At 42.4% G+C, this 24,223-nt stretch overlaps 1 protein-coding gene across 7 annotated transcripts in view; it reads right to left on the reverse strand.

The window, feature by feature from the left end:
* The window catches only part of efr3a (EFR3 homolog A (S. cerevisiae)), a 175,720-nt gene that overhangs the window by 88,327 nt on the left and 63,170 nt on the right, over window positions 1-24,223 (reverse strand). For all 7 annotated transcript variants that reach the window (XM_069921661.1, XM_069921658.1, XM_069921663.1 and 4 more), the window contains 3 exons: window positions 22,558-22,685; window positions 20,438-20,588; window positions 7,841-7,962 (listed from right to left, as the gene is read on the reverse strand). In XM_069921661.1, coding sequence (XP_069777762.1) covers window positions 7,841-7,962; window positions 20,438-20,588; window positions 22,558-22,685 — 401 coding nt within the window. The remainder of the gene's footprint in view (window positions 1-7,840; window positions 7,963-20,437; window positions 20,589-22,557; window positions 22,686-24,223) is intronic.

Raw genomic sequence — 24,223 nt, forward strand, 5'->3', positions numbered from 1 at the left:
CAGAGGTACAAATAATGTGATAGCAGATTGTTTGTCAAGATGTTAAAATTGATCATGTATTAAAATACTCTCAACATTGAGTTACTTTATTATGTTATATATTGTGTATTGTTAACGCTTTAGTGATTTTAAAGACAGTTTAGTTATAACTGAATTTTAGCTCAAGAGTCAACTTCTGAGCCCAGAAAATAGAATCACACTTTAATTTATCACTATCAACTTAACTAACCTAACTTAACCCCCTTCTTATTCTAAGCACACGTGTGTGTGTGTGTGTGTGTGTGTGTGTGTGTGTGTGTGTGTGTGTGTGTGTGTGTGTGTGTGTGTGTGTGTGTGTGTGTGTGTGTGTGTGTGTGTATAGGTTCAGAAAAAGTATTTGGTTCACAGTCCAATCTCACTTCTCATTTCTCCAAGTTCTCTGGTTGCAGGCAATTGTGCACAGAATTTAGCATTTATAAAGTTCACCAGGCTTTGGTGCTTGAAAGGTAAATGGTTACCACTCAGGAGGGTTCTTGTCGGTTTTCAGAGAGAGATTTGTTGTTCCTTTTTAATCAGCCACTTTAGTGTCCTGCCGAAGAAACTTGTCCCATCATGTTTCTCCAGACGATCACCTCTTTCTTTCAGGTCACCACAGAGTTCCTTTTTGTTTCCCTTATTCCAAGTGAAACATTAGACAGCCAGTCCTCCTTTTGCATGAACCACCATGGTTTTTACCAGGCCATCTTCTAAAATGGGGCATTCTACAAGCTTGTCCTGTTCCAGTCCCATCTGCTGTCTGCTGGCTGTAACACTGTACAATTGATCTCTCTCGCTCTCTCTTCCCCCCCCCTCCTCGACTCTGTCTGAGAGAAAGCATGTTTGACTCTCTCTGCTTGCAAAACCACATGACCTTCTCAGCACAGCAAGCTCTCTTCCAGACATAGGAGCTCTGACATGCTCTTTCATCTGTTGCCTTTTGTAAACAATCCATTAATGAAGTCCCTTGAGCACTCTTCAAAGCTCTTGCAAAAGCTCTGGAGCCCATACGTCTACCATGGGGCAGAGCACCAGTATTTTAAATAAGATCTGTTTTAAAGTGCTTGTATGTAGCCTTTCCCAACTTATCTCCCTAAAACATATCTATAGTCTCTATATACTCTGTCACAATACCACCAGATCCCCGTTCAGCCGGATGATGTCCAAAAGACTGCTTTCATCACCCCTTTCAGACTTTTATCTTCACATGCCGTTCAGACTGAAAAACGCAGCCCAGACAATAGACAATAGGAGCTGGAGTAGGCCCTTCGGCCCGTCGAGCCAGCACCACCATTTTACAGATCATGGCTGATCACTACCATCAGTACCCCTTTCCAGCCTTATCCCCATAACCCTGAACTCCTTTGCCCACTAGAGTCTTATCTAACTCTTTTGAACATAATCAGCGAATCTGCCTCTACCACCCTCTGTGGCAGAGCATTCCACAGATTCACACTTCTCTGGGTAAAAAAATGTTTTCTCATCTCCGTCCTAAAGGGCCTACCCTGTATTCTTAAACTATGCCCTCTAGTCCTCGTCTCCCCCATCATTGGGAACAAGTAATCCGACTTCACCCTGTCTATCCCCCCTGATAATTTTGTATACCTCAATCATGTCCCCCCTCATCCTTCTAAACTCCATCGGATACAAGTCCAGTTTTTCTAGCCTTTCAGCATATGTCAACCCCGCCATCCCTGGAACTAACCTTGTAAATCTGCGCTGCACACCCTCTATAGCTAGTATGTCCTTCCTCAAAATTGGAGACCAGAACTGGACACAATACTCCAGGAGGGGTCTCACCAGGGCCCTGTACAACTGCAGAAGGGCGTCTCTGTTCCTATACTCCAATCCCCTCTTTATGAAAGCCAACATGCTATTAGCCTTCTTCACAGCTTTCTGAACCTGCATGCTAGTCTTCAGTGACCGGTGAACAAGTACTCCCAGATCCATTTGCTCCTCCCCACTCCCTAGCTTGTCTCCATTTAAATAATACTCAGCTTTCCTATTATTGCCCCCAAAATGGATAACCTCACATTTGCTTACATTGAACGTCATCTTCCATTCAGCAGCCCACTCCCCCAACCTGTCCAAGTCCCTCTGCATTTTCCTGACATCCTCCTCACACCGCCACCCAGTTTCGTGTCATCTGCAAATTTGCTCAAATTATTAATAATCCCCTCATCCAAATCATTTACATAAATTACAAACAACTGAGGACCCAATACCGATCCCTGCGGCACTCCACTCATCACATCCTGCCATCCTGAAAAAGACCCGCTTACCCCAACCCTTTGTTTCCTATTTCTTAACCAATTTCCTATCCATGTCAGCACCTTACCTCCAATACCATGCTCCCTGATCTTCCCCACTAGTCTCCCGTGCGGTACCTTATCAAAGGCCTTCTGGAAGTCCAAATACACCACATCCACAGGCTCTCCCAAGTCCACCCTCTTTGTCACATCCTCGAAAAATTCCAGAAGGTTAGTCAAGCATGACTTACCCTTAAGGAATCCATGCTGACTAGCCCTTATACTATTATTCCTGCCCAAGTATTCTGCTATTACTCCTTTTATGATAGACTCCAATATCTTCCCAACCACCAACGTCAGGCTGACCAGTCTATAATTTCCCATTTTCTCCCTCCCTTCTTAAAAATCGGCACCACATCAGCCACTCTCCAATCCTCAGGGACCTCCCCCGAATCTATGGAACTTTGGAAAATGTCGACCAGTGCTTCCACAATTTCCATAGCAACTTCTTTAAGCACCCTGGGATGCAGCCCATCAGGCCCTGGGGCCCAACAATTTACTCACAACCTCCTGTTTCTGGATCCGGATATCCATTAGATCCCCTACTTCCCCAGGAAAGTTCCCCAAGTCTCTTGACACCGCATGACCATTACCCCCTAACTGACCATAACCTATATCCTCCTTGGTGAAGACAGTTGCAAAGTATTTGTTAAATTCCTCAGCCATCTCCTTGTTTCCGGTAATAATTTCACCCTTTTCCATTCTTAATGGACCAATTTTGGGACTGAACCAATTTCTTCCTCTTCACATATTTAAAAAAGCTTTTGCTATCCTCCATTATATTATTTGCTAATTTCCTCTCGTACTTAATTTTCCCCTCTCTTATGACTTTCTTAGTTACCCTCTGATGCTCTTTGAAGGTTTCCCAATCCTCTAACTTCCCACTCCGCTTCGCTATCCTATACTTACTCCCTTTGATTTGATATTACACTTGATTTCATTAGTTAGCCACGGCTGCCATTTGCATCTCCTAGAGCCTTTCCTCCACTTTGGAATAAATTTGTCCTGAAACCTGTGAAAAATGTCCAAAAATACCTGCCATTTTTCCCCAGTTGTCCTCCCAGCGAGTGTATTTTCCATTTTATTTTGGCTAGCTCCTCCCTCATAGCTGCATAATGCCCTTTATTTAACTGCAGTACAGATGCTTCCGACTTCCTTTCTTTTTCCCTTTCTAATTGCAGCTCAAAAGCAACCATACCATGGTCACTATTCCCTAATGGCTCCCCTACATCGAGGTCACTTATTAACTCTACGTCACTGCACAGCACCAAGTCCAGAATCGACTTCCCCCTGGTAGGTTCCTCCACTAGCTGCTCCAAGAAAGTATCTCGTAGACATTCAATAAACTCAGTCTCTTGTGCTCCTGCCCCCGTCTGATTATCCCAGTCCACCTTCATGTTAAAGTCCCCCATAACTACTGTATTGCTACCACTTTGACATGCCACTCTTAATTCCTGATTTATACTTCTACTGATATCTAAGCTACTTTTCGGAGGCCTGTAAATGACCCCCATTATGGTCCTCATGCCTTTACAATTTCTTAATTCTATCCAAACAGACTCTACCCCACCTGTTTCTTACCAACAGAGCTACCCCACCTCCTCTTCCTAACTTTGTCTTTTCTATAGGATGTGTACCCTGGAACATTTATTTCCTAATCCTGCCCTTCCCACAGCCATGTCTCCGTTACTCCGACAATATCATAACCTCCCATTGCCATTTGTGCCTCAAGCTCATCCATTTTATTCCTTACACTCTGTGCATTCATAAACAATACCTTGAAACCATATCTCCTTTCTCCTTCCACCTTTGTTCTCGATGCACTTGCCCCTACTCTCCTATTCTTTTTAGTTCCCTTTTTCCTTATTGTTTCACCGTCTAACGGAAACACCCCTATATTCACTCTCCTATCTGCTTCCCTATCAATCCTGTTCCCTTCCCCCTGCCAAATTAGTTTAAATCAAATCTGACAGCATTTTTAAACCTAACTGCAAGTATATTGGCCCCCATTGCATTCAGGTGTAAACCATCCCTCCTGTAGAGGTCTTGTCTTCCCCAGAAGAGATCCCAATGGTCAATGAACCTGAATCCCTGCACTCTGCACCATTCCTCCAGCCACACATTTAACCTCCTGATTTTATTATTTTTGCCCCCACCCATGTACAGCACAGGTAGCAGCCCCGAGATTACAATCCTGGAGGTTCTGCTTCTTAACCTCCTTCCGAGCTCACGGTAGTCCCTCTTCAGGTTCTCCTCCTTCATCTTATCCACGTCATTTGTACCCACGTGTATCAGGACTTCTGGCCGTTCACCTACCCCCCCCAGGATACTCTGAACCATATCCGAGACTTCTCGCACCCTGGCTCCTGGGAGGCAACACACCATACGGGAACGCTTGTCAGGTTCGCAGAATCTTTTGTCTGTTCCCCTGACAATGGAGTCCCCAATGACCACCTTGTTCCCCTTCCTTCCTTTCCGCACCACCGGTTCCCTTGGTGCAACCTCTGGCAGGTTATCTTCCCCAACTACATCCAATACACTATATTTGTTGCTAAGAGCAGTAGCCACCGGGGTGCTCACCACAGAGCTAGCAACTTTCCCCCCTCCCCTGACAGTAGTCCACTTACCTGACCCCCCCAATCCAGGGGTAAGCACTTCCCTGAGCGTTGTATCTATAAATTCTTCACTCTCCCTGATAAGCCTCAGATCATCAAGCTGCAACTCCATTTCTTTAATTTTATTTTTTAATGCTTGTGTCTCATTAGATCCCTTGCAGGTATGTCCTGTGGGAAGATTTAAGGTCCTTTCGCTTACCTCCTCACTCTCTCTTGCGAGCCTAAGGTCATCAAGCTGGAGCTCCAGTTCATCAACTCGGCCCCTAAGGAACCCCACCTCTTTGCAGATATGGTCATTTGGGAGGGTGGAGGTCACCCATGCCTCCCACATCTGGCAACTTGAGCAGAGCACCAACCCCATAGGCATGGCTCAGCTTTTTAATGTACAGTGCACTCACCTAGGAAGTGCTAATAAAAACAGCCAACCTTTTGCTCCGCCTGCTTTCGCCGAAGCCTGATGAGCCAAAGCCTGGAAGTCCCACTCCTTCGCTGGGCCACTCGCTCGCTGGGCCACTCGCTGTCCCTCTTATTTATTGGCCTTTTACCAATTAACCCCTACACGCTCTCCTGTAGGCCCGTCCGACCAATGGCCCCTCCGACGCCGATTCCTCTCCGCAGGCCCCGGTAAGAGACCTTCCAGTGCCTCTTGGATGCAGTCGGCAGAAACTTGCCTTTCTTCTTCATCTACCTGGATGATATCCTGGTAGTGACCAAGACTCTTGAGGACTACATCCCACATCTTCAACACCTTTTTGACTGACTTGCTGAGTTCAGCATCACCATCAACCCAGCGAAGTGCCAATTCAGCCTCGAAGTAACAGACTTCTTGGGCCTCAGAATCACCAAGGATGGCGCCACTCCTTTACCTAACAAGGTGAAGGCTATACGACAGTTCACCAGACCAGTGACTCTGAAGGGACTCCAAGAATTCATGGGTATGGTGAATTTCTACAACAGGTTCATCTCCGCAGCTGCCAGCATCAATACACCATTCATCACCATCACTATTTGCGTTAATGTTGGACCCCAAGAGAGAACTCAAGTGGATTGATGAGGCGCCCAGCTACACACCACTGTCTACCACCCTCAGTCCAATGGACTAGTTGAGCATTTTCATTGCCACCTTAAGTCGGCACTGATGGCAAGGCTTGAGAAGCCAAACTGGGTGGATGAACTTCCACGGGACTTCCTTAGTATTCGCACAGCACGAAGGACAACCTCAAGACCTCCTCAGCAGAACGAGTCTATGACAAACCCCTTTCAGTCCCAGGCCAATTCCTCCCTTCACTGCCAGGACAAGACCCTGATGCTGCCATCATACTGGAAAAACAGACAAATTGGGATCGCTTGTACCACCACCACCATTGCGGCACTGTAACCCCACCCCCCAGATTACCCCACAGGCTTAAACTCCTGCGAATATGTGTTTGTTCGCAGGGGCTGTCACAGGCCACCCCTCCAACGTCCCTATGAGGCACCCTACAGGGTGGTCTGGAGAAATGGATCCACTTTCACTCTCGACGTCGGGGGCAAAGATCACACTGGACCACCTCAAACCAGCACACTTGGACTTGCCAGAGCCAGTAAAGGTCCTGCCACCAGTATGTAGAGGTTGGCCTCTGAAACAGCAGATCTCACCCACAATGCACCATGAGACCACCAGCACTGGTTCTGGGTGGGGGGGAGGGGGGGCGTTGTGTGACAGCATACATAATTGCAGTGGCAAATCGATCCCGCTTGTCATGCACGGTCAGCGGGGCAGCTGCAACAAAGATGCCGACATGGGTCCTTCTCTTCCAGTACAGGCTGGGTGCAAGCGTAGACGCTAACATCAGTGAAATACAAATTCCAGGATGCGAGGAGCAGCCACCAGACGGCCTTAAAAGCTGCAGCATGAACTTCAAAGTAAATCAGTTGTGCTAAACAAGCTCACAGCTTGCTGTCTCAGTTCTTTCGCTGTGCTTACGCACAACACGCTACATGCCTTTCATTTTTCAGTCAACATCAAAGCTACCAAATTTGATGGCAGTAATGCTATGGAATGTGCAAGTGCAATGATTTGACTTCTAGTTGGAGCTGGTGCCGTCTGTTATTTATGTAACACAAATCTTTTCCTTAATTTCCAAGATTAAATGTTGCACACATTTCCTATTATCTAAGCAGTTGCAAAATATTTCACTTATTGCCTAATAAAAGGAAGGAATGATGTGGATGAAACAATGAAATATTACACCTAGGATATGGCTGCTAAAGTTATTTGGGAGCTATGCCCAGGAATTATATGAAGGCTTCCAACAGACTTGATCGTCTTTTGTGTTACTCATGACTATTCATTGGAGTTATATAAACCTTTCTCAGTGCCTTTTATTTTATTAGAGCTCTTTTTATACGATGAAATGCTGGCTTGATGCTAAGTATAATTAGTTCAGCCCCAAAATTAAGTTTTCTTGACTAGATTGTCTGGAATATGCAGCAATGAGCAGATTTTACATATTAAATGCACTGGCTGAACAAAAATAGAACATTGCCACTGAAATGCAGCTTGCGTCATCCAAATACTTTCCTGCAATAATTAGCACTTTTTAGAGGGTTTAAATTATCACCCTTCCTCAACACAGAACCTTCAAATTTTGAGGGGTTTTATTTTTAAAAATAGATCTATAGCTCAGTTGTGTGAAGGCATTATGTAAAAACCTGTCTGCAAGAATCAGATCAAGATATATTTTGTTCTGAATGCCATCTGTAAAATACTAGGAAATTTTATTTTGTTATTTAACACCCCTTCAGCAACAAGATAAAAATATGCAATGTAGGACAAGAACTGAAAAATTATTTAAAGGCAAGAATTTTGAAATAATGATAAAAATACATGAAAAAAAAGGAACAGCTTTCTGTACTCACTTAATTCTGGTATCCATATCACCAATGTAAGAATGGCACATTGCACTGAATCGAGACACAAAGAAATCATAACGTCTATGGTACGATGCAGTGTCCTCTTCAATATTTGCAAACTTGACAAACTAGGGAAGATAGCAAACAAAATAATTAATTGGAGACACACAAACAAATTGTTAAGATGATATTCTCAGCTAATATAGTCAGGGCATTGTTGATTGACCAAATAATGTTAAAATTATAAGACTTGAATTAATGGTTCATAAAATTTTGTATCTATTTCATAAACTGTACAAAAAACACAAATCATTAGCATGTTGTTGATATAAAGGATGATCAACATGTCTTCATCCTTAAAAAATGTGCCTTCCCCTCTACTGCCATCAACTCAGCCCTACCTGCATCTCCTCTCTTTCCTACACATCTGCCCCGACCCCCTCCGCTCCTAGATGCAACAAGGACAGAATTCCCTTTGCCTTCAGCTATCGTACCACTATCCTCCGCATCCAACATAGTAACCTGTGCAATTTTTGAAAAACTACAACGTGATCCCATATCTTCCACTCTCTTCCTCCAGGATTCCCTCTCATCCCTTCCCACTTAACAGCCCCTTAGGACCGTCCCCCTCGGTACCTACCCTTGTGACCACAGGAAATGCTGCAGTTGTGCCTACACTTCCTCCCTCACCACCATTCCGAACCCTAAATAGTCCAAGTGAATCTAAACTTCACTTGTGAATCTGCAGGGGTCATCCACTGCATCCAGATACAGGATCGCCATCATCAGAGAGAGTGGATGCAGACTGGGAAATTCTTTCATGGAGTACCTTTGCTCTGTCAGCTGCAATAAAGGGACCTCCCAGTAGCCAACCACTTCAATTTCACATCCAACCCACACGGACATATCTTTCTTGGCCTCGCACACTGCCACACCAAGGCCACCCACAAATTAGAAGAATAACACTTAATATTCTGTCTGGACACTCTCCAATCAGATGGTATTAGCATCAATTTCTCTGGTTTCTGTTCAGATTCTCCCCTGTCCCTCTCTCTTTCCCTATCCTGGTCTCCTTTCCTCCAGCTCACTATTCTGAGAGCTATCCCCTCCCCCATCACCTCAGCTTTCTTGCTTCTGCCTCCCACCCATATCCACCTCTTGCCTGTTGGCCTGTGCTCTTCTCATTCTTCCCTCTTCTCCCCAGGAGCTTCTGCCTGCTTTTTGCTCATACGTTTGGAAAAGACTCAGGCCTGAAACATTAGCTATATATCTTTGCTTTCTAAAAAATACTATGGGACCAGCTGAGTTTCTCCAGCTCTTTTGTGTATTACACTATAATCACAGCATCTGCATACTTTCCTGTTCAACACCAAAAAGGACTTGTTTCACATTGTTCAAATGTGCTGCTTTATGTAAGCCTTAATTAACATTTTATTTGAAGGGCTATAATTTCTTAAATTTCTCAGCCTGGGCCTTCGTAGTAGAGAGCTAATCCCCAATATCCATTAAATGTCACCAGAACCTGTGATTTGAGCAAACACGTTATTCATCTGTTGTTAGAAATAATTAAGTCAGATCCTTCCAACTTCACTGATAGATTTTAAGCTTATTTCATCAGGAAAAAAAGATAGAATTCCATGCATGGACTGCATCAGTATTCAATTCATTTACTTTATTCCCATTTACTCAAAAATGCTGCTCAATCATGTCTTTAGCCTAAAGTGGATGAATGATCCAATAAATAAAAATACTACATTTCCAACAAATAATGATTGACAAAATTCAATGGGGCAATTCAACAATAAACAACCATGAAATTTTCTGCAGCAGGAGTTTTTTTTCAAAAGGAACCATACTAATTTGCGTAAATTGGTTACAAAGCATCACTGAATAAGCTATCAGTTTTTGAATTTAACAGTCCTTTGTTTAAAGTATATTAAATAAAACTAAAGTTTTTAATCTACTAGAACTGCTGCAGTGTTTTTAAATACTTAAAAATTTGAGACAGTTAACCAATTTAACCAAGTTAACCAATTTATCAGTAACAGATATATCTAGTCAATAATAACTGTTCTGAAACTGTCCAGAAACAGTGGGAAATGCTTTGGTTGAAATTCCAATATGATAGATGTATCACTTACACTTCCAAATAATCCCAATATATGCTGGGAAAACCCAAGGACTCATTCAGTATTCCATTTCACAAGTTTCTGGCCTTATCAACTAACATTTATAAGGCTGGAAACAAAAGATGGATTCAGAAATGTCCTTTTGGATGTTTAGAGTTCTTAGCAGTTTTGCCAGATGTTCCACATAACAGTAACAACGTGAAAATCACCACCTTAAAGCAATGGAGTGAGAGTTGGTTACTACGAGATCAATTTTGTTAACCTGGCAAAAGGAAAACACATGACAAGGGACAGAACAATGAAGTAGCATGTTGAGTCAGTCATATAGCACAAAAACAGGGCCTCTTAACTATCAGCCATTAAATACCCTTTTACATTCATCTAATATTTCCATTAACTCCTCATTTGATCACCCATGTACATATTGGAGTGGTCAATTAACCCACTAATACAATTTGGGATATGGGAGGAAATTAATGTCACCATGAGGAGAAATTAATTATTTACAGATAGTAGTGGAGTTCAACACTGAATAAAGATGACTGGACCTGTTCAGCAGCAGCTGTTGGTTGAACCATATCCTCTCTGCAGCTACCCGAGTTTCTTTCCAGGTGCTCTGATTTCACCCCTAAGGAAGTTGAGACATACAAGGTTCCCTCCCACTATTCTACCTACTTTCCACAGGAGCACAATTGAGAACATCCTTGTGTCATAACGAAGTTGCAAGGCCTCAGAATGCAAGGCCTCAGAATGCAAGGCCCTACAGAGCATCGTAAGAACCACTTGAGAACATCATTGCAGTCTCCCACCCTCATTTCCATTTACTAGGAACAATGTACACTGAAGTCCCAAAGCAATGCTGAGGATTCCTCCAATTTGTGACCTGCTTCCATCAAGATAGAGGTACAGGAATTTGAGGTGTATGAGGACCAGAATGCAGATTTTTTTCCTCCGGTTGTGTGACTAAAGAATAATCTTACCACCATTAAGATCTCTTTGATGTATATTTTATTCACATTGATTTAGATTTTAACTTATTGTGCAATATTTTGTTTTACGTGATGCATGGGATTACAAGTATCGAGAATGTACTGTGGTCCAGAGAAATGTTGCTTTGTTTGGCTGCATGTAGAGTCAGATAACAATAAATTAGTACTTGAAGATCAGAACAGTTAGTGTAAATACTCAAATTAACCCTCTTTTTAACAACATGATCAAGTAGGATTCATTTAATAAATAATTACAATTATTTATTATTATTTTTTTTTCACACTATGAACCATACTAACCAAAATACACACAAACATTTCCTTCTTAAATATACAGTGTCATTTTCTCCCCTTTTTCCTCCTCCCTTCCCTCCCTCCTTCACCCCCCCTCCCCACCCACTCAACGTTCAACCTATATGATACATTAAACCCATTAAACAGTGTCATCACACAATGAAAGTACACAAGAAATTTGTGTCTTCTACTTTTACATACTGGGTCAGTTCATTTAGTCATCTTCTCCTTCTGTCATTTAAGGTGGTGGAGGTCCGCGGTAGGACTTCTCTGTTGTGTTCCATGTACGGTTCCCAAATTTGTTCGAATACTGTGATGTCATTTCTTAAATTATATGTTATTTTTTCCAATGGAATACATTTATTCATTTCTATGTACCATTGCTGTATTCTCAGGCTATCTTCTAATTTCCAGACCCAACAATATCAGACAGATGTTTTCGTTGCAAGAAGGAAACTGGAACAACAGTACATGCAATTTGGGCATGTGAGAAAGTGGAAAAGTTTTGGGAAGATCTAAACCAGGTATTAAATAAAATCACAAAAAGCAACATACCAAAAAATCCAGAGATCTTTCTTCTAAGTAATATAAGAAGAATGATTACAATTATTTGAAGATTAAAAAAAAGTTACAACTAAATAGGCTCAAAATATTTCCATACCAAAAAAATGCACAATTTATGATTTTCAAAAGATATTTTACTGAAAAGACCCTTCTAATGAAGTTGAAAAGAAAAAAAAAGAATGCATTAATAAAAATAGAAGCAAAAAATAAAAAGAAATGCAAGCAGAGAAGACATGATATTTGGTTAATGAGGCAGGAAAGAATAAGAGTTTGATTTCAGATTTATTGTCAGAGTACATCCATGACATCACATACAATCCTGAGATTCCCTTTCCCCGCAGGTGAGGCAGAATTACCACCAACTGGTAGTGCAAAAACTGTACACAATGTGCCCATCTAAACAAATAAAAGTCTGCAAAACACTAAACAACTATAAATAAACTGTGCAATGCAGATAGGAAAAAAAATCAATGAAGTGCACAAGAGTCCTTAAACGAGTTTCTGATTAGGTTTGTTGTTAAGGAGTATGATGGTGGAGATGGAGCAGCTGATCCTGAACCTGGTGTGCATGTTTAGTGGCATCTATACCTCTTTCCAGATGGCAGAAGGTGGTGTGGTTCCCTGAAGATTGCTGCTGATCTTTGACAACAGCATTCCCTGCAGAAATTCTCAATGGTGGGGAGGGATTTGCTTGTGACGTCCTGGGCTGAGCCCACTACCTTTCAGAGGGCTTTACGCTCAGGGGTATTGGTCTCCTAATACCAGACTACAATGTAGCTGGTCAGCACACTTTCCACCTCATACCTGGAAAAATTTGCCAGGGGTTCTGGTGTCATACCAAACCTCCACTAACTCCTGAGGAAGTAGAGGTGCTGACATCCTTTCTTCATGATGCCATTAATGTGTTGGACCCATGAAAGATCTTCCGAGATAGTGAGCCCCAAGAACTTAAATTTGCTCACAGTCTCCACCTCAATGATTGTTGGATTGTATACCTCTGGTTTTCCCCTCTTAAAATCAACAATCAGCTCCCTGGTTTTGGTGACAATGAGTGCAAGGTTGTTGTTGTTGGTGCACCATTCAGCCAAGTTTCCAATCTCCCTTCTGTACGCTGACTCATCCCCTTTCTTTATACAACCCACTACCATGGGATCATTGGCAAATTGGTGTTAGATGGTGCTATTGTTGTATCGAGCCACAAAGTTGCAGGTGTAAAGTGAGTATAGCAGGGGCAGAGAAAAAAGCCCTGTGTTGTTCTGGTACTGATGGAGATTGTGGAGGAGATGTTTTTAACAATCTTCACTAATTGTAGTCTGATGGTGAGGAAATTCATGATCCAATTATGCAGTGGGATGCTGAGTCCCAGGTCTTAGAGTTTCCTGATCAGTTTTGATGGGCTTATGCAAAACTGTACTTCAATAAAGAACATCCTGATGAACACATCTTTGCTGTCCAGGTGTTCCAGGGCTTTTTGTAGAGCCAGTGAGATGGCATCTGCTGTAGACCTGTTGCTACGATAGAACTGGAACAGATCAATGTCGCTGCTCAGACAGGAGCTGATATGCTTCAACATCAGCTTTCAAAACACTTCATCACTGTTGATGCAAGTGCTACTGGTTGTTAGCCATTAAGGCTGGTTACTACACTCTCCTTGTGCACCAGTATGATTAACTCCTGTTTGATACAGTGGGTATCATGCCCTGCCAGAGTGAGATGTTGAAGATATCCATGAATACATTGGTAAGTTTGTCAGTACAGATTTTTAATACTCAGTCAGATACTCCATTCAGAATGGATGCTTTCCTCAGATTCAGTCTCCTGAAGGCAGCACACATGTTATTCTTGGATACAGACAGGATAGGATCATTAGGGGACATGAGGATGTGGAGGGATGGTTCTTCCCTGTAACTATGGTCAAATTTAGCGTAGAAGGCATTGAGTTCATCTGGGAGTGGGATTTGGTTTTCTAGGTTATATTATTTAGGCCTGTCACAGCTATGGGGTGTCTTTCCTTGTTTCCATTGTCATCCAGTATCTGTTTGCCCAGGAGATAGCTTGTCATAAGTCATACCTGCTCCTTCTGTATTGATCGGGATTTCTGGACTTAAATGTCTGTGATCTGGCTCTAAGTAAATTCCAAATTTCATTGCTCATTCAGAGCTTCTGGTGGTAGAAAATTCTGAACAATTTGGTAGGGACACACTCATCCACAGGTATTGTGATGAAGTCTGTGACAGCCCTAGTGCAATCATTCAAATCCTCAGCTGAGTCCTTGAGCACCACCCAATCTGCTGACTCAAGGAAGTCCTATTACCGTTCTTCATCCTTTTGTGACCAACTTCTAGCTGTCCTGATCGGAGCCTCTCTTTTAGGCTCTGTCTGTATGACGATAGAAGGAACACAGGTGGTCTGTCTTACCAAAATGCGGTCTCGGGAAAGAACGATAGGCCTTACTTATCTTGGTGTAGCTGTGATCAAGTGTATGTTCCAACGAGTTGGATGTGATTAATGAGATTTCCCAAAACTACAATGTAGCATTGGTTTGTCATTATATTTAAAACTAGCTCTGAAGAAAATACAGCCTTATCATTAAATCTACTGAAAGTACTAAATTGGATGGCACAGTAAGTAATGCAGATGGAAATTCTAAATTGCAGTGAGATATTGGGATTAAGTGACTGGACATGGATCTGGCTAATACAGTTGGATGGGGATTAAGGTTATCCACTGACTAAAATGGGTGTCAGTACATTTTGTGAATGGTCAGAAGCTAAGAACAAGAGAGTTATAGACAAAGCAATATGCAAAGGTTAATTAGTTTTCAGAACAGGAAGTTAGAAACAAAGAAACTACTAGGTCCTTTCAGCGTGTTCCACGGGTTTTTTTTCATCCAAATCACTGATATACAAACATACATTAGGAATACTTCTGTTTCGGAAGACGATGGTAGTGCCATGGATAGTCAGTTGGTTTGAGAGCAGTGTCTGGAATGGTTCATAAGGCCCACTCTGGTGTGTCAGTTTCTGCCACATTTACTGCAGATAAAGTCGGAATAATGAGTTATGGTCGACTGGCTTTGTTTCTCTGCTTCCTCCATGTCTTCCTGTCTTCCAGCTGGTGTGTTCCCTTTCCTTCACCACTATTCAAGCCCTTTGGGACAGCGCTTCTCCAGTGGGCACGCTCATCAGCAAGGGACTCCCAGCTGAGTACATTGATGTGAGCGAGTTTCAGATCACACTTGCAGATATCTTTGAACTGCAGCTGTGGCTGTCTGGTGGGTCAAGACCCTTCAGCCAGACAACCATGCAGGAGGTCTTTTGGGATGCGACCATTCTCCACATGGTGTACATGGACAAGCCCAGAAGTAGTCTCTAACACAACAGGAAGTGCATGCTGAGAGAACCAGCTTTATCCAGCACCTCAGTGTTGGTGAGTCTGCCCTGCCAGGATATGTCCAGGATGCATCAAAGACATCAGTGATGGAAGCTCTCAAGCCAGTTCTCCTGCCTGGCTATACACTGTCCATGATTCGCTGCAATAAAGCAGGGTACTGAGAACACGCACCTGATACACCTTAAGCTTAGTGTTCACTGTTTTGCTTAGTTTGGACATCACAGCGTCATCCTGAGTGATGTGCTTGTTGATTTTAGCATCAAGTGAGAGGTTGCTGGGATGGTGGAGCCCAGGTATATGAAGCTGTCAGTGACATCAAGTTCTACATCACAACATCTTTCCCCATCATGTTGGTCTTTTTGATGCTGATCATCAGCCCGAACTCCTGGCTGGTCTTGGTGAAGTTGTCGATCAGCCTCTGTAGTTGCCCTTTTGTGTGGGAGGTCAGTGCTGCGCCATCAGCGAACAGTAGCTCTCTGATGAGAACCCATTGGGTTTTGCTCTTCACTTTCAGATGGTCCAGGTTAAAGAGATTTTTATTGCCTCTTGTGTGCAGATGTACTCTGTCCTCAAAATCCCCAAATGCATATGACAGCAGCAGGGAGAAGATGATGGCATACAGTGTTGGCACTAGGACACAGTCCTGCTTCACTCCACTTAGAATCTTAAATGGTTCAGAGATGGATCCACTGAATCTGACTCTGCCTTTCATGTTGTCGTGGAAGGAAGTGATAATGCTGAGCAGCTTTGGAAGGCAGCCGCTCTTCCCAAGCAGCTAGAACACTCCACGCCTGCTCACGAGGTCAAAAGCCTTGATGAGGTCTATGAAGGCGATATTCAAGGGCATCTGCTGAACCCAGTATTTCTCCTGGAGTTGGCGGACTGCTAAGATCTTGTCAACTGTTGATCTTTTTGCCCTGAAGCCACAATGTGTTTTGGGGTAGATGTGATCAGTGAGGGTTTGCAGTCGGGTTAGAACCACTCCGGCAAAGACCTTTCCCATAGTACTTAACAGTGAGATGACACAGTAGTTGTTGCAGTCACTATGATCACCCTTGTTTTTTGTATGGGGTAATGATCTTGGGATCATGGATACGGTGAGGGTCCTTGGCCTCTCTCCAGCACAAAAAGAGCTCATGAAGCGACTTCAGCAGAGATGGCTTCCCGCACTTGATGACTTCTGGGGGTATGGAATCTTCATCTGGCGCTTTCTTGCTGCTCAGAGCATCGTTGCTTTGCTTAGTTCTTCCATGGTGGGTTCTGCATCTAGTTCCAGCAATACTGGCAAGACTTCAATGGTGTCCAGAGCTTCTTGAGAAATCTAGTTTTCTCTGGAGTAGAGTTCCAGGTAGTATTCAACCCATATTCAACCCATCTCCCCATCTGCTTTCCCTGATCAATGATGACCCCCCCCCCCCCCGCTTGATCTTCAGTGGGGCTGACTTCTTTGTTGGTACTCCACTGGCTTGCTAGATGGCCTTGTATATGCCTCTGGTGTCAGAGGTGCTCTGAATCATTGTGCACAGCTGTAGCCAGTAGCCGTTGGCACAGCGACATGCTGTTTACTGGGTCCAAACTGTGAGCAGCTCTTAATGCCTGCCGATTCTTCTGGCTGGGGTCGCGCTTGTAGTTGGTCAGCACAGTTGGTTTCACTTCAATACTCAGTGATGTTTGCCTCAAACCAATCAGTGCTCTTCCGCTCTTTTTTTTTTTTAAAACCATATGTTGTTACTGTGGTGTTGTAGATGGCACTGCAAAGGGAGGTCCAGGTTGCCACTGCACTCTGATCTCAGTTCCTGGAAAGAGCTTGGTAGAATAGCTCAATAAACTCGACATGTTTCTCAGGATACGATGTCTGGCTGGTGCTGATTTTCAGCTGGCCCTTCTGTTTGCCATGGTAGAGCTTCTTTGGCTTGAACTTCACTCTGGAGAAGATCAAAGAGTGATCAGTGTCGCAATCAGCACTGTGGTACGCTCTGCTGTAGGTGATGCTGTTCAGTGAATCATATCCAACTGGTCCCAGTGTTTTTTCCCTGGGGTGTCTCCATGACATTTGTGGCATACCTTGTTCTGGAAGATGGTGTTGGTGACACACATGTTGTAGGAACAGTAAAACTCCAGGAGCCTCTGTCCATTTTCATTCATCTTCCCCATGCCATGATATCCAAGAACAGATGGTCTGCACAAACTCTTGCATTCAGGTCACCCAAGAGGATAACGCATAGAACTGGTCTTTGGTTCAGCTGCTGACCACAGAGTTAAGATGTAGACACAGATGGTGTTTACAGGTCCCTGTGTGGTGGAGATACGCAGACTAATGATTCACTCTGTATCATTTGCTGGTGGCTCGACCATACCTTTCAGCGAAGCCTACACCATGCTCTCTGGACTCCTCAGTGCTCTTTCCTGCCAAAAGAAGGTATAGCGTAGTGATGGATTACGCTATATTTTATATTGTATATAGATATGTATTTGGAAGATAGACGTAGTTGGTCACACACAGATACAAACACTTCAAAACAGATCTCATTTAAAATGCCGGAGTTCTGCTCAAGCCAGACAGTCCAGGCTCTGAGTGCCTTTGCAAAAACTTTGAAGAATGCCTATTAGACTTCACAAGTAGGTGTTAATTGGACATACTGTAGAGAAATGGATTATTGTTTTGGAAAGCAACAGATAACAGAATCAAAAGATTGGGGCCAGTGCTGCAGTCTGCTGTTCTAAGAAGGTCATGTGGTTTTTCAAGCAGAGAGAGTCAAACAGGTTTTTTTCTGAGTTAGAGAGAGAGAGAGAGAGAGAGAGAGAGAGAGAGAGAGAGAGAGAGAGAGAGAGAGAGAGAGATTGCTTGAAAACCCCATTTTGAAGATGGTTTGTAAATTCTGAGTTCAGCCTCTTCAAAGCCCTTGTGGTCCATACAAGAGGAGATGGCTGGCTGCATAATGTTTTACCTGATAAGGGAAACAGAAAAGGAATGCTGTGGTGACCCAAAGGAAAGAGGTTATCATCTGAAAAACCCTAATGGGGCAAGTATCTTCAGCAAGACACTGATGTGGCTGATTGGAAGGAATCAGTTTGTGTGTGTGCCAAATGAGCAACAAATTTATCTCTAAAAACCGACAAGAACCTTCCTGAGTGGTAACCATTCACCTTTCAAGCACCACCAAAGCCTGATGAAGATTCATCAATGCTAAATTCTGTGCCTGATACGAGTGAACTTGGAGGAGTGAGAAGTGAGATTGGACTGTGAATCAAAAAAACCTTTCTGAATGTACACACACATTACATACATGTGCGCTTAGAATTAGGAGGGGATTAAGTTAGGTTAAGTTAATAGGAATAAGTTAAAGTTTGATCCTGTTTTTATGTTTAAAGAAAATTAAAGGTAACTTTTGTTTAAGTAACTATTTGTCTTAGTGAACTGCTGCTGGGTTTTGGGGTCCTCTGGGCCCGTAACAGTGTTCCTCCTTTAGAGTACTGCTGTCTGGGAGTTTGGTGTTCTGCAAGGCGGCTATGTCCACTTTTAGTCTGTGTAGCTCAAGGTCAATAAATGCTGTCTTATGGACATCATCGACTGCTTTGATCCCATCCATCAATCCTGAATGCATAGTTTTCATGTTCCAGCCTGTGATTTGAAGAGCTGGAGTCTTCATTTTTTGTTGTTTGTTTGGTGTAAGGTTGGCCATCTGTTTGTCAAGCGCTGGGACTCTAAGCTCCAGACATCCAATGAAGCAGGCAGATAGTGGTGGGTCAGCACCTTAGTGATTGAGGGCTGCTCGGCTTAAGGCAGGTGGGACGTTATGGCCCCTCCCACTGATGAAGACAACCTGTAGCTTCAGACTCTAGGCCAGTTGAGTCAGAACTTATAACCGTAACCGCTGTCTTCTGTGTTGAACTCTCACTGCACGGTGAGACTGGGCCACACACAACATGAGCCCCCTCTTGACAGAGTCAGGGCACCACATTTGTGGAAAACTTAATTGCAGAAGCTGCCAGAAAGATGGCAACTATGTGATGTCCAACCACCTTTGGGGCTTCACTCCGGGTTTCCTGTAGGGGGTTGCTCCCTTAGCCTACACATCTCCCAATGCTGATCCACTAAGCAATGGGGCTATTGTTCCATAACTGGAGCACAGTGGTTGAGAACTTGCAGTATATGGTGTATATACAATTTCCACCCACATTTCTATCCATTCAAAAAACACTGAAAACCATTCGTAAACAGACTGCAACCTTCATCCTCCAGCGCTACTGGCAGCAACCCCCTCCTATCCAGTCTCGCCGCCAGTGATACATACGTATACACACAAACATAATATGATCATGACTGATTTATGCTAGCCTCAACTCCTCATCTCTGTTCTCTATAATCCTCCATTTCTCCATCCAGCAACTATTCATCCATCATCACATTAAATACTTCCAATAATCCAGCTACCATCACCTGCTGGAACAGAGAATTTCAGAGATTTGCAACTATGTGAGAAGTTTCCTTCAGTTATCTCCTTCCAGTCCAAAAAGTATGCCTTTAGTTCAACTTGTATTTTCAGACAGAGCCGGTTTTCAAACCCTTTTAAAACCTCTTCCAACACCATGGGGTTTTAATTTGTGCACAAAGCATCCAACATGGACATGCATCCTTAACAAATGGTTTTAGGAAATCCAAACATACTGCATTAAGAAGTTCCGCTCTTCTCAAAGAACTCGAGCAAATTTGCCAAATGCAATTTACCGCCATACAGCCATGTAGACTAGATTTAATTTTATTCAACTTTCCTAAAAAATTAGCTATTTCCTCTTTAATTATTGATTTGTATCATGCAAATAATAGCTGGTAAACCAACCTTCCAGAATGGGTTAAACCCATGGGAATTCTCTACTACAGAAAGCAGTTGACAACAAATAATTATCTTTAAATATATTCAAAGAATTTGATATTTTTTAGGGGTAAAGGAATCAAGGGATACATTAGAAGTGGGTCTTGAATATTGAATGGAAAAGCAAATTCAAATCAGCTTAATCCTAGGTTTTTTTTTTATAAATGTTTCAAATGCTCACAAATACAACATAAATGATTTGATATCACATATTACACAAATAGCAAGAAAACTTCCACAGATTAAAATTCTACCTTCTGCATCAACTTGAATAACATTCGCAGTTGATGTGACAAAAACTGAGCTAAAATGCAAAGAACCTGTTTAATTTAAATTGACAAGACTGGCCATCCCACTTACCGAATTGGAGCCAAGAATTTGTAGTTCAGGCTCTCCTGACTCCAGTAGCTTGGCCACCATTTGAAGGAAGCTCTCAACAAACAAATTAATGCTTTGAGAATGACAAGCCATCAACAGCTGGTCCAATGCCTCCATTGCAATGAAAACATATCTGTACATAGAACAAAAATGATCAACTGTAATGCAAAACAAAATCATTTTACTCCCCATTTCCCTATACCTTTTCTGTATGTTCTCTTATAGTTTTGAATACCTAAGGTTGAAGCCATAAAAATGAAGACTGACTGTCAGAGCAAAGCCTAAAATCATATATTCTATTAATGTTGAAAGGGAAGATTTATTTTCATATAGCATGGGGCAAGCATGCATAAAAAAATGATAAATAAATATTCAGTTCAGGCAACATCTGTTGAGGAAGAAATTTGGATTGCTATTACCCAATTAGAAAATGCATTAATTATATCAGCATTTTAAGCACAGAGGCAGAAGGAAAGGAAAAATTTAAGAGTATGGTGATGAAAAAGATTGAATGATTAGAACATTGAAGGATGAAGGTAAAAGATTTGAATACGAATAGAAGCCAAAAAAATTGTACTCATTTTCACAGGAACCAAATTCCAAAAGTGGAGAACACTCCTGAATGCTATTAAAAATTCAGAAGTGAATGGTATTAAACTGGACATCAGAAGCAGTCGAGAACAAATTAATGTCCAATGTTCCTAAAGTACTTGGACCAAGATAAAATGTTGACACCAGTATCTGTGGGATGGGCAAGCGGGGAAGTATCAAGGAACATAACAAGAAAACAAAATCAGTTTTAAAGAACTTGCTGCAAAAAAAAAAAAACTCCACAGAAGTATTCACTTAGGTGAAATTGTAGGTGAAAAGGAAGCAGTAACACACCAAAAGATTTAGCAATGAGTGGAAATATAACTAAGTTTACTAAACAAATTGTGTTTATTGAAGGGTAGAATTAACTTTTTAATGTTTCCAGCATTTCTACCTAATTCAGATAGTGCAGTCTTTAAAACAGTAATTAATTGAATCTACTTTCCTTAAAGAGAATTTTGTTGGAATAGTGGATTCATGATGTTGTCCTTAATATGTTAATGCTCCAAGGCCTTAAAGGCGGAGATATTTTGGTTAAAGCAATTTAACTAGTTTTTGAGAAATAAGAACAAAAAATACAAATAGTCAAACTGTGGTCACATCACAAGCAAAAAATACTTAAGTCACAATTTTTAAATGTGCAAGAAGGAGGCAGACAAAAATAAACCCAGAATACAGTACCTTGAAAGTAGGTTTGATACTCTAACCCTTTTTGCCAATCACCTTTGTTGGTGCCACTTATTTAGCTTTCTACATTCCAAGTTTTTTTCCCCTTCTACAGATTTCATTTTTCTGCCAAGCTAGGTTAAACCTATCCCAAAAAGACCCGGAAGAAATTATATAAAGTCTAAAGCCCAACCCAAGCCCCTCACCCTCTGGTTCCATTTCTCCACCCACACATTCAATTGCTTTTACTTTGTGGCACTGAGTCTGATCCCGTGACTGATAACTTTGGTTTGCTTATTCTCCTAAAATCTGCTCACAGGACTTCATTCCTCACACCCTTCTCCCCCCCCCCCCCACCCCCCCACAAATTTCACCTGCTATTCAACATTATCACTACTGGTTCTTCCCCTTCCCTTTCTGGATGCTCTGCAGCTGGTAATGACAACAGGGAAGCAACATACCATATTGAATTCATTTCTGCAGCTATAGACATATCCATTTCTCCCTAACTGTACCCCTCTCATTCTTCCATTCCTCCCACACAGCTGAGCAGTTAACCTTCCACAAACTCAATTCTGACAGCAAAAAACGCAAAATCTGTTAGTGTGCAAGATATTTGGCAGGAGTCCTGGCCTACCTACCTGTTGTTCCTAATTTGCCCAGCTGTTACCCATTTCCTTTCTCCCAACACAAGATGTGGAGTGAATAAACTCAGAAAGCTATTATTTTATTTGCTTTTAAAACTGTCAGACCAATTTATTTAGATCTTAACTTCATTTAAGTTCCTTTTTAAGCAAGCAGCATATTAGTGACCACATAATTTTGAAACACCAAAGATTACTTACCCATATCTATGTCTGATGACATCCCGACTGAGCCTTTCTGCAAGATACTTTCCTATTCGATCCAATTTGTCTGGTGCTGACACAGCATAGAATGTCAACTTCTCCATGTCAGCCTTCACAAGCCCATCCTAGTTGGAAAGAACAAACCAAGTTAAGAATCAGCTTTTCTCACCTCACTCTTTAGGCTCATTTGTTGTTATGCACTCAAACAGTTTTATTACTCAAGGTAAAAAAAAATATTCTGGACAAGATCATAACTGCTTTCAGAATTGGTGTTTCCCAGCCAAATATTACCAGAAGTCAACTCTACCATCAACAACATTCTTCAGCCAAACTTTCAAAGCATCGATATTGCAGATGACAATCATAAATACATACAATTTATGCTCTATATTGCAAAATATTCGTTACAAAGATTAAAAAAAAACAAAGGTCTGGTCCCACAGATTAATTTATTTGTGAAATTAAACTGGAAAATATGCAGAAGCCGTGATTGTAGTTTACACAAAAAATGCTGGAGTAACTCAACAAGTCACACAGCGTTTTCAACATAGCAAAGAAAGGTACATAACCACCATCTCAAGCCTGACCTCCTTCATCAAGGTTTGAGCAAGGAACAGGAAGGCAAAATGGCAGGAGAGGGCAGGGGAAGCAGCACAGGCCCACAGGCAAGAGATAAGAGGTGAATATGGGGGAGGGGGGGGTCACAAGAGGTAAAAAAAAAAAAAGGTGAAAGTGACAAAGGGGAGATGGTAGCACTCTGAATGGAGAGGGAAGGGGTGGAGAGCTGGAAGAAAAGAGACAAGAGGGATGGGGGAGAGAGGGGAGGGGGGTTGTTAATGCCATCCAGTTGGAGAAGGCACAGACCATAGTTTGGCAGTGCACGAGGGCATGGACAGTCATGTCAGTTTGGGAGTTGGTCTCTGGGAGATCCCCGCCTTTGCAGCAGTCAGATCAAAGGTAGTACTCTATGAAATGATCTCTATGAATGCACCCAGTCTCTCCAATGTAGAGAATCCAAAATAGGAACACTGGATGCAGCAGATGATTCCCCCACAGATTCACAAGTGAAATGTTGCTTCACCAGGAAGGACTATTTGGGATCCCAAATGGTTGAAAGGGAGGAGATGTGGGCGCCAGTGTGGTATTTCCTAGTCACAGTGGTAGGTAATGGACAAGGGGGGGTCATGGAGAGAGTGGTCCCTTGGGAAGGTAGAGGAGAGGTAAGGATGTGTCTGAAGGTGAGATCATGTTGTAGGTGATGGAAATCATGAAGGATAGTATGTTGGATGCAGAGGGCTATGGGGTGGTATGTGAGGAGGAGGGGAATCCCGTCCTTGTTGCATGTAGGGGCAAAAGGGCCAGGGCAATTGTGTGGGAAATGGAGTAGATATGGGTAAGGACTGAGTTGATAATGGAAGAGAGGAAACCACAATTTTTGGGAAGAAAGAGGATAATCTCGGATGATCTGGAATGGAAGACCTCATCAGACGTGATTAAGAGAGGTATGGAGTTATTTTTATTTGTGAATGCAAGAATTCAGTTTTGAAATTCTAAAAGATGCTGGATGAGCTTTTTCTCCAGTGATCAAACACAGACATCTCTTTATACTAACAATTCTGCAAGAATTAATGAGGTTGCTTGCTGCTTAAACAAAGATCAATAT

The sequence above is a fragment of the Narcine bancroftii genome, chromosome 2 (genome assembly GCF_036971445.1).
Source record: "Narcine bancroftii isolate sNarBan1 chromosome 2, sNarBan1.hap1, whole genome shotgun sequence".
NCBI lineage: Eukaryota > Metazoa > Chordata > Chondrichthyes > Torpediniformes > Narcinidae > Narcine > Narcine bancroftii.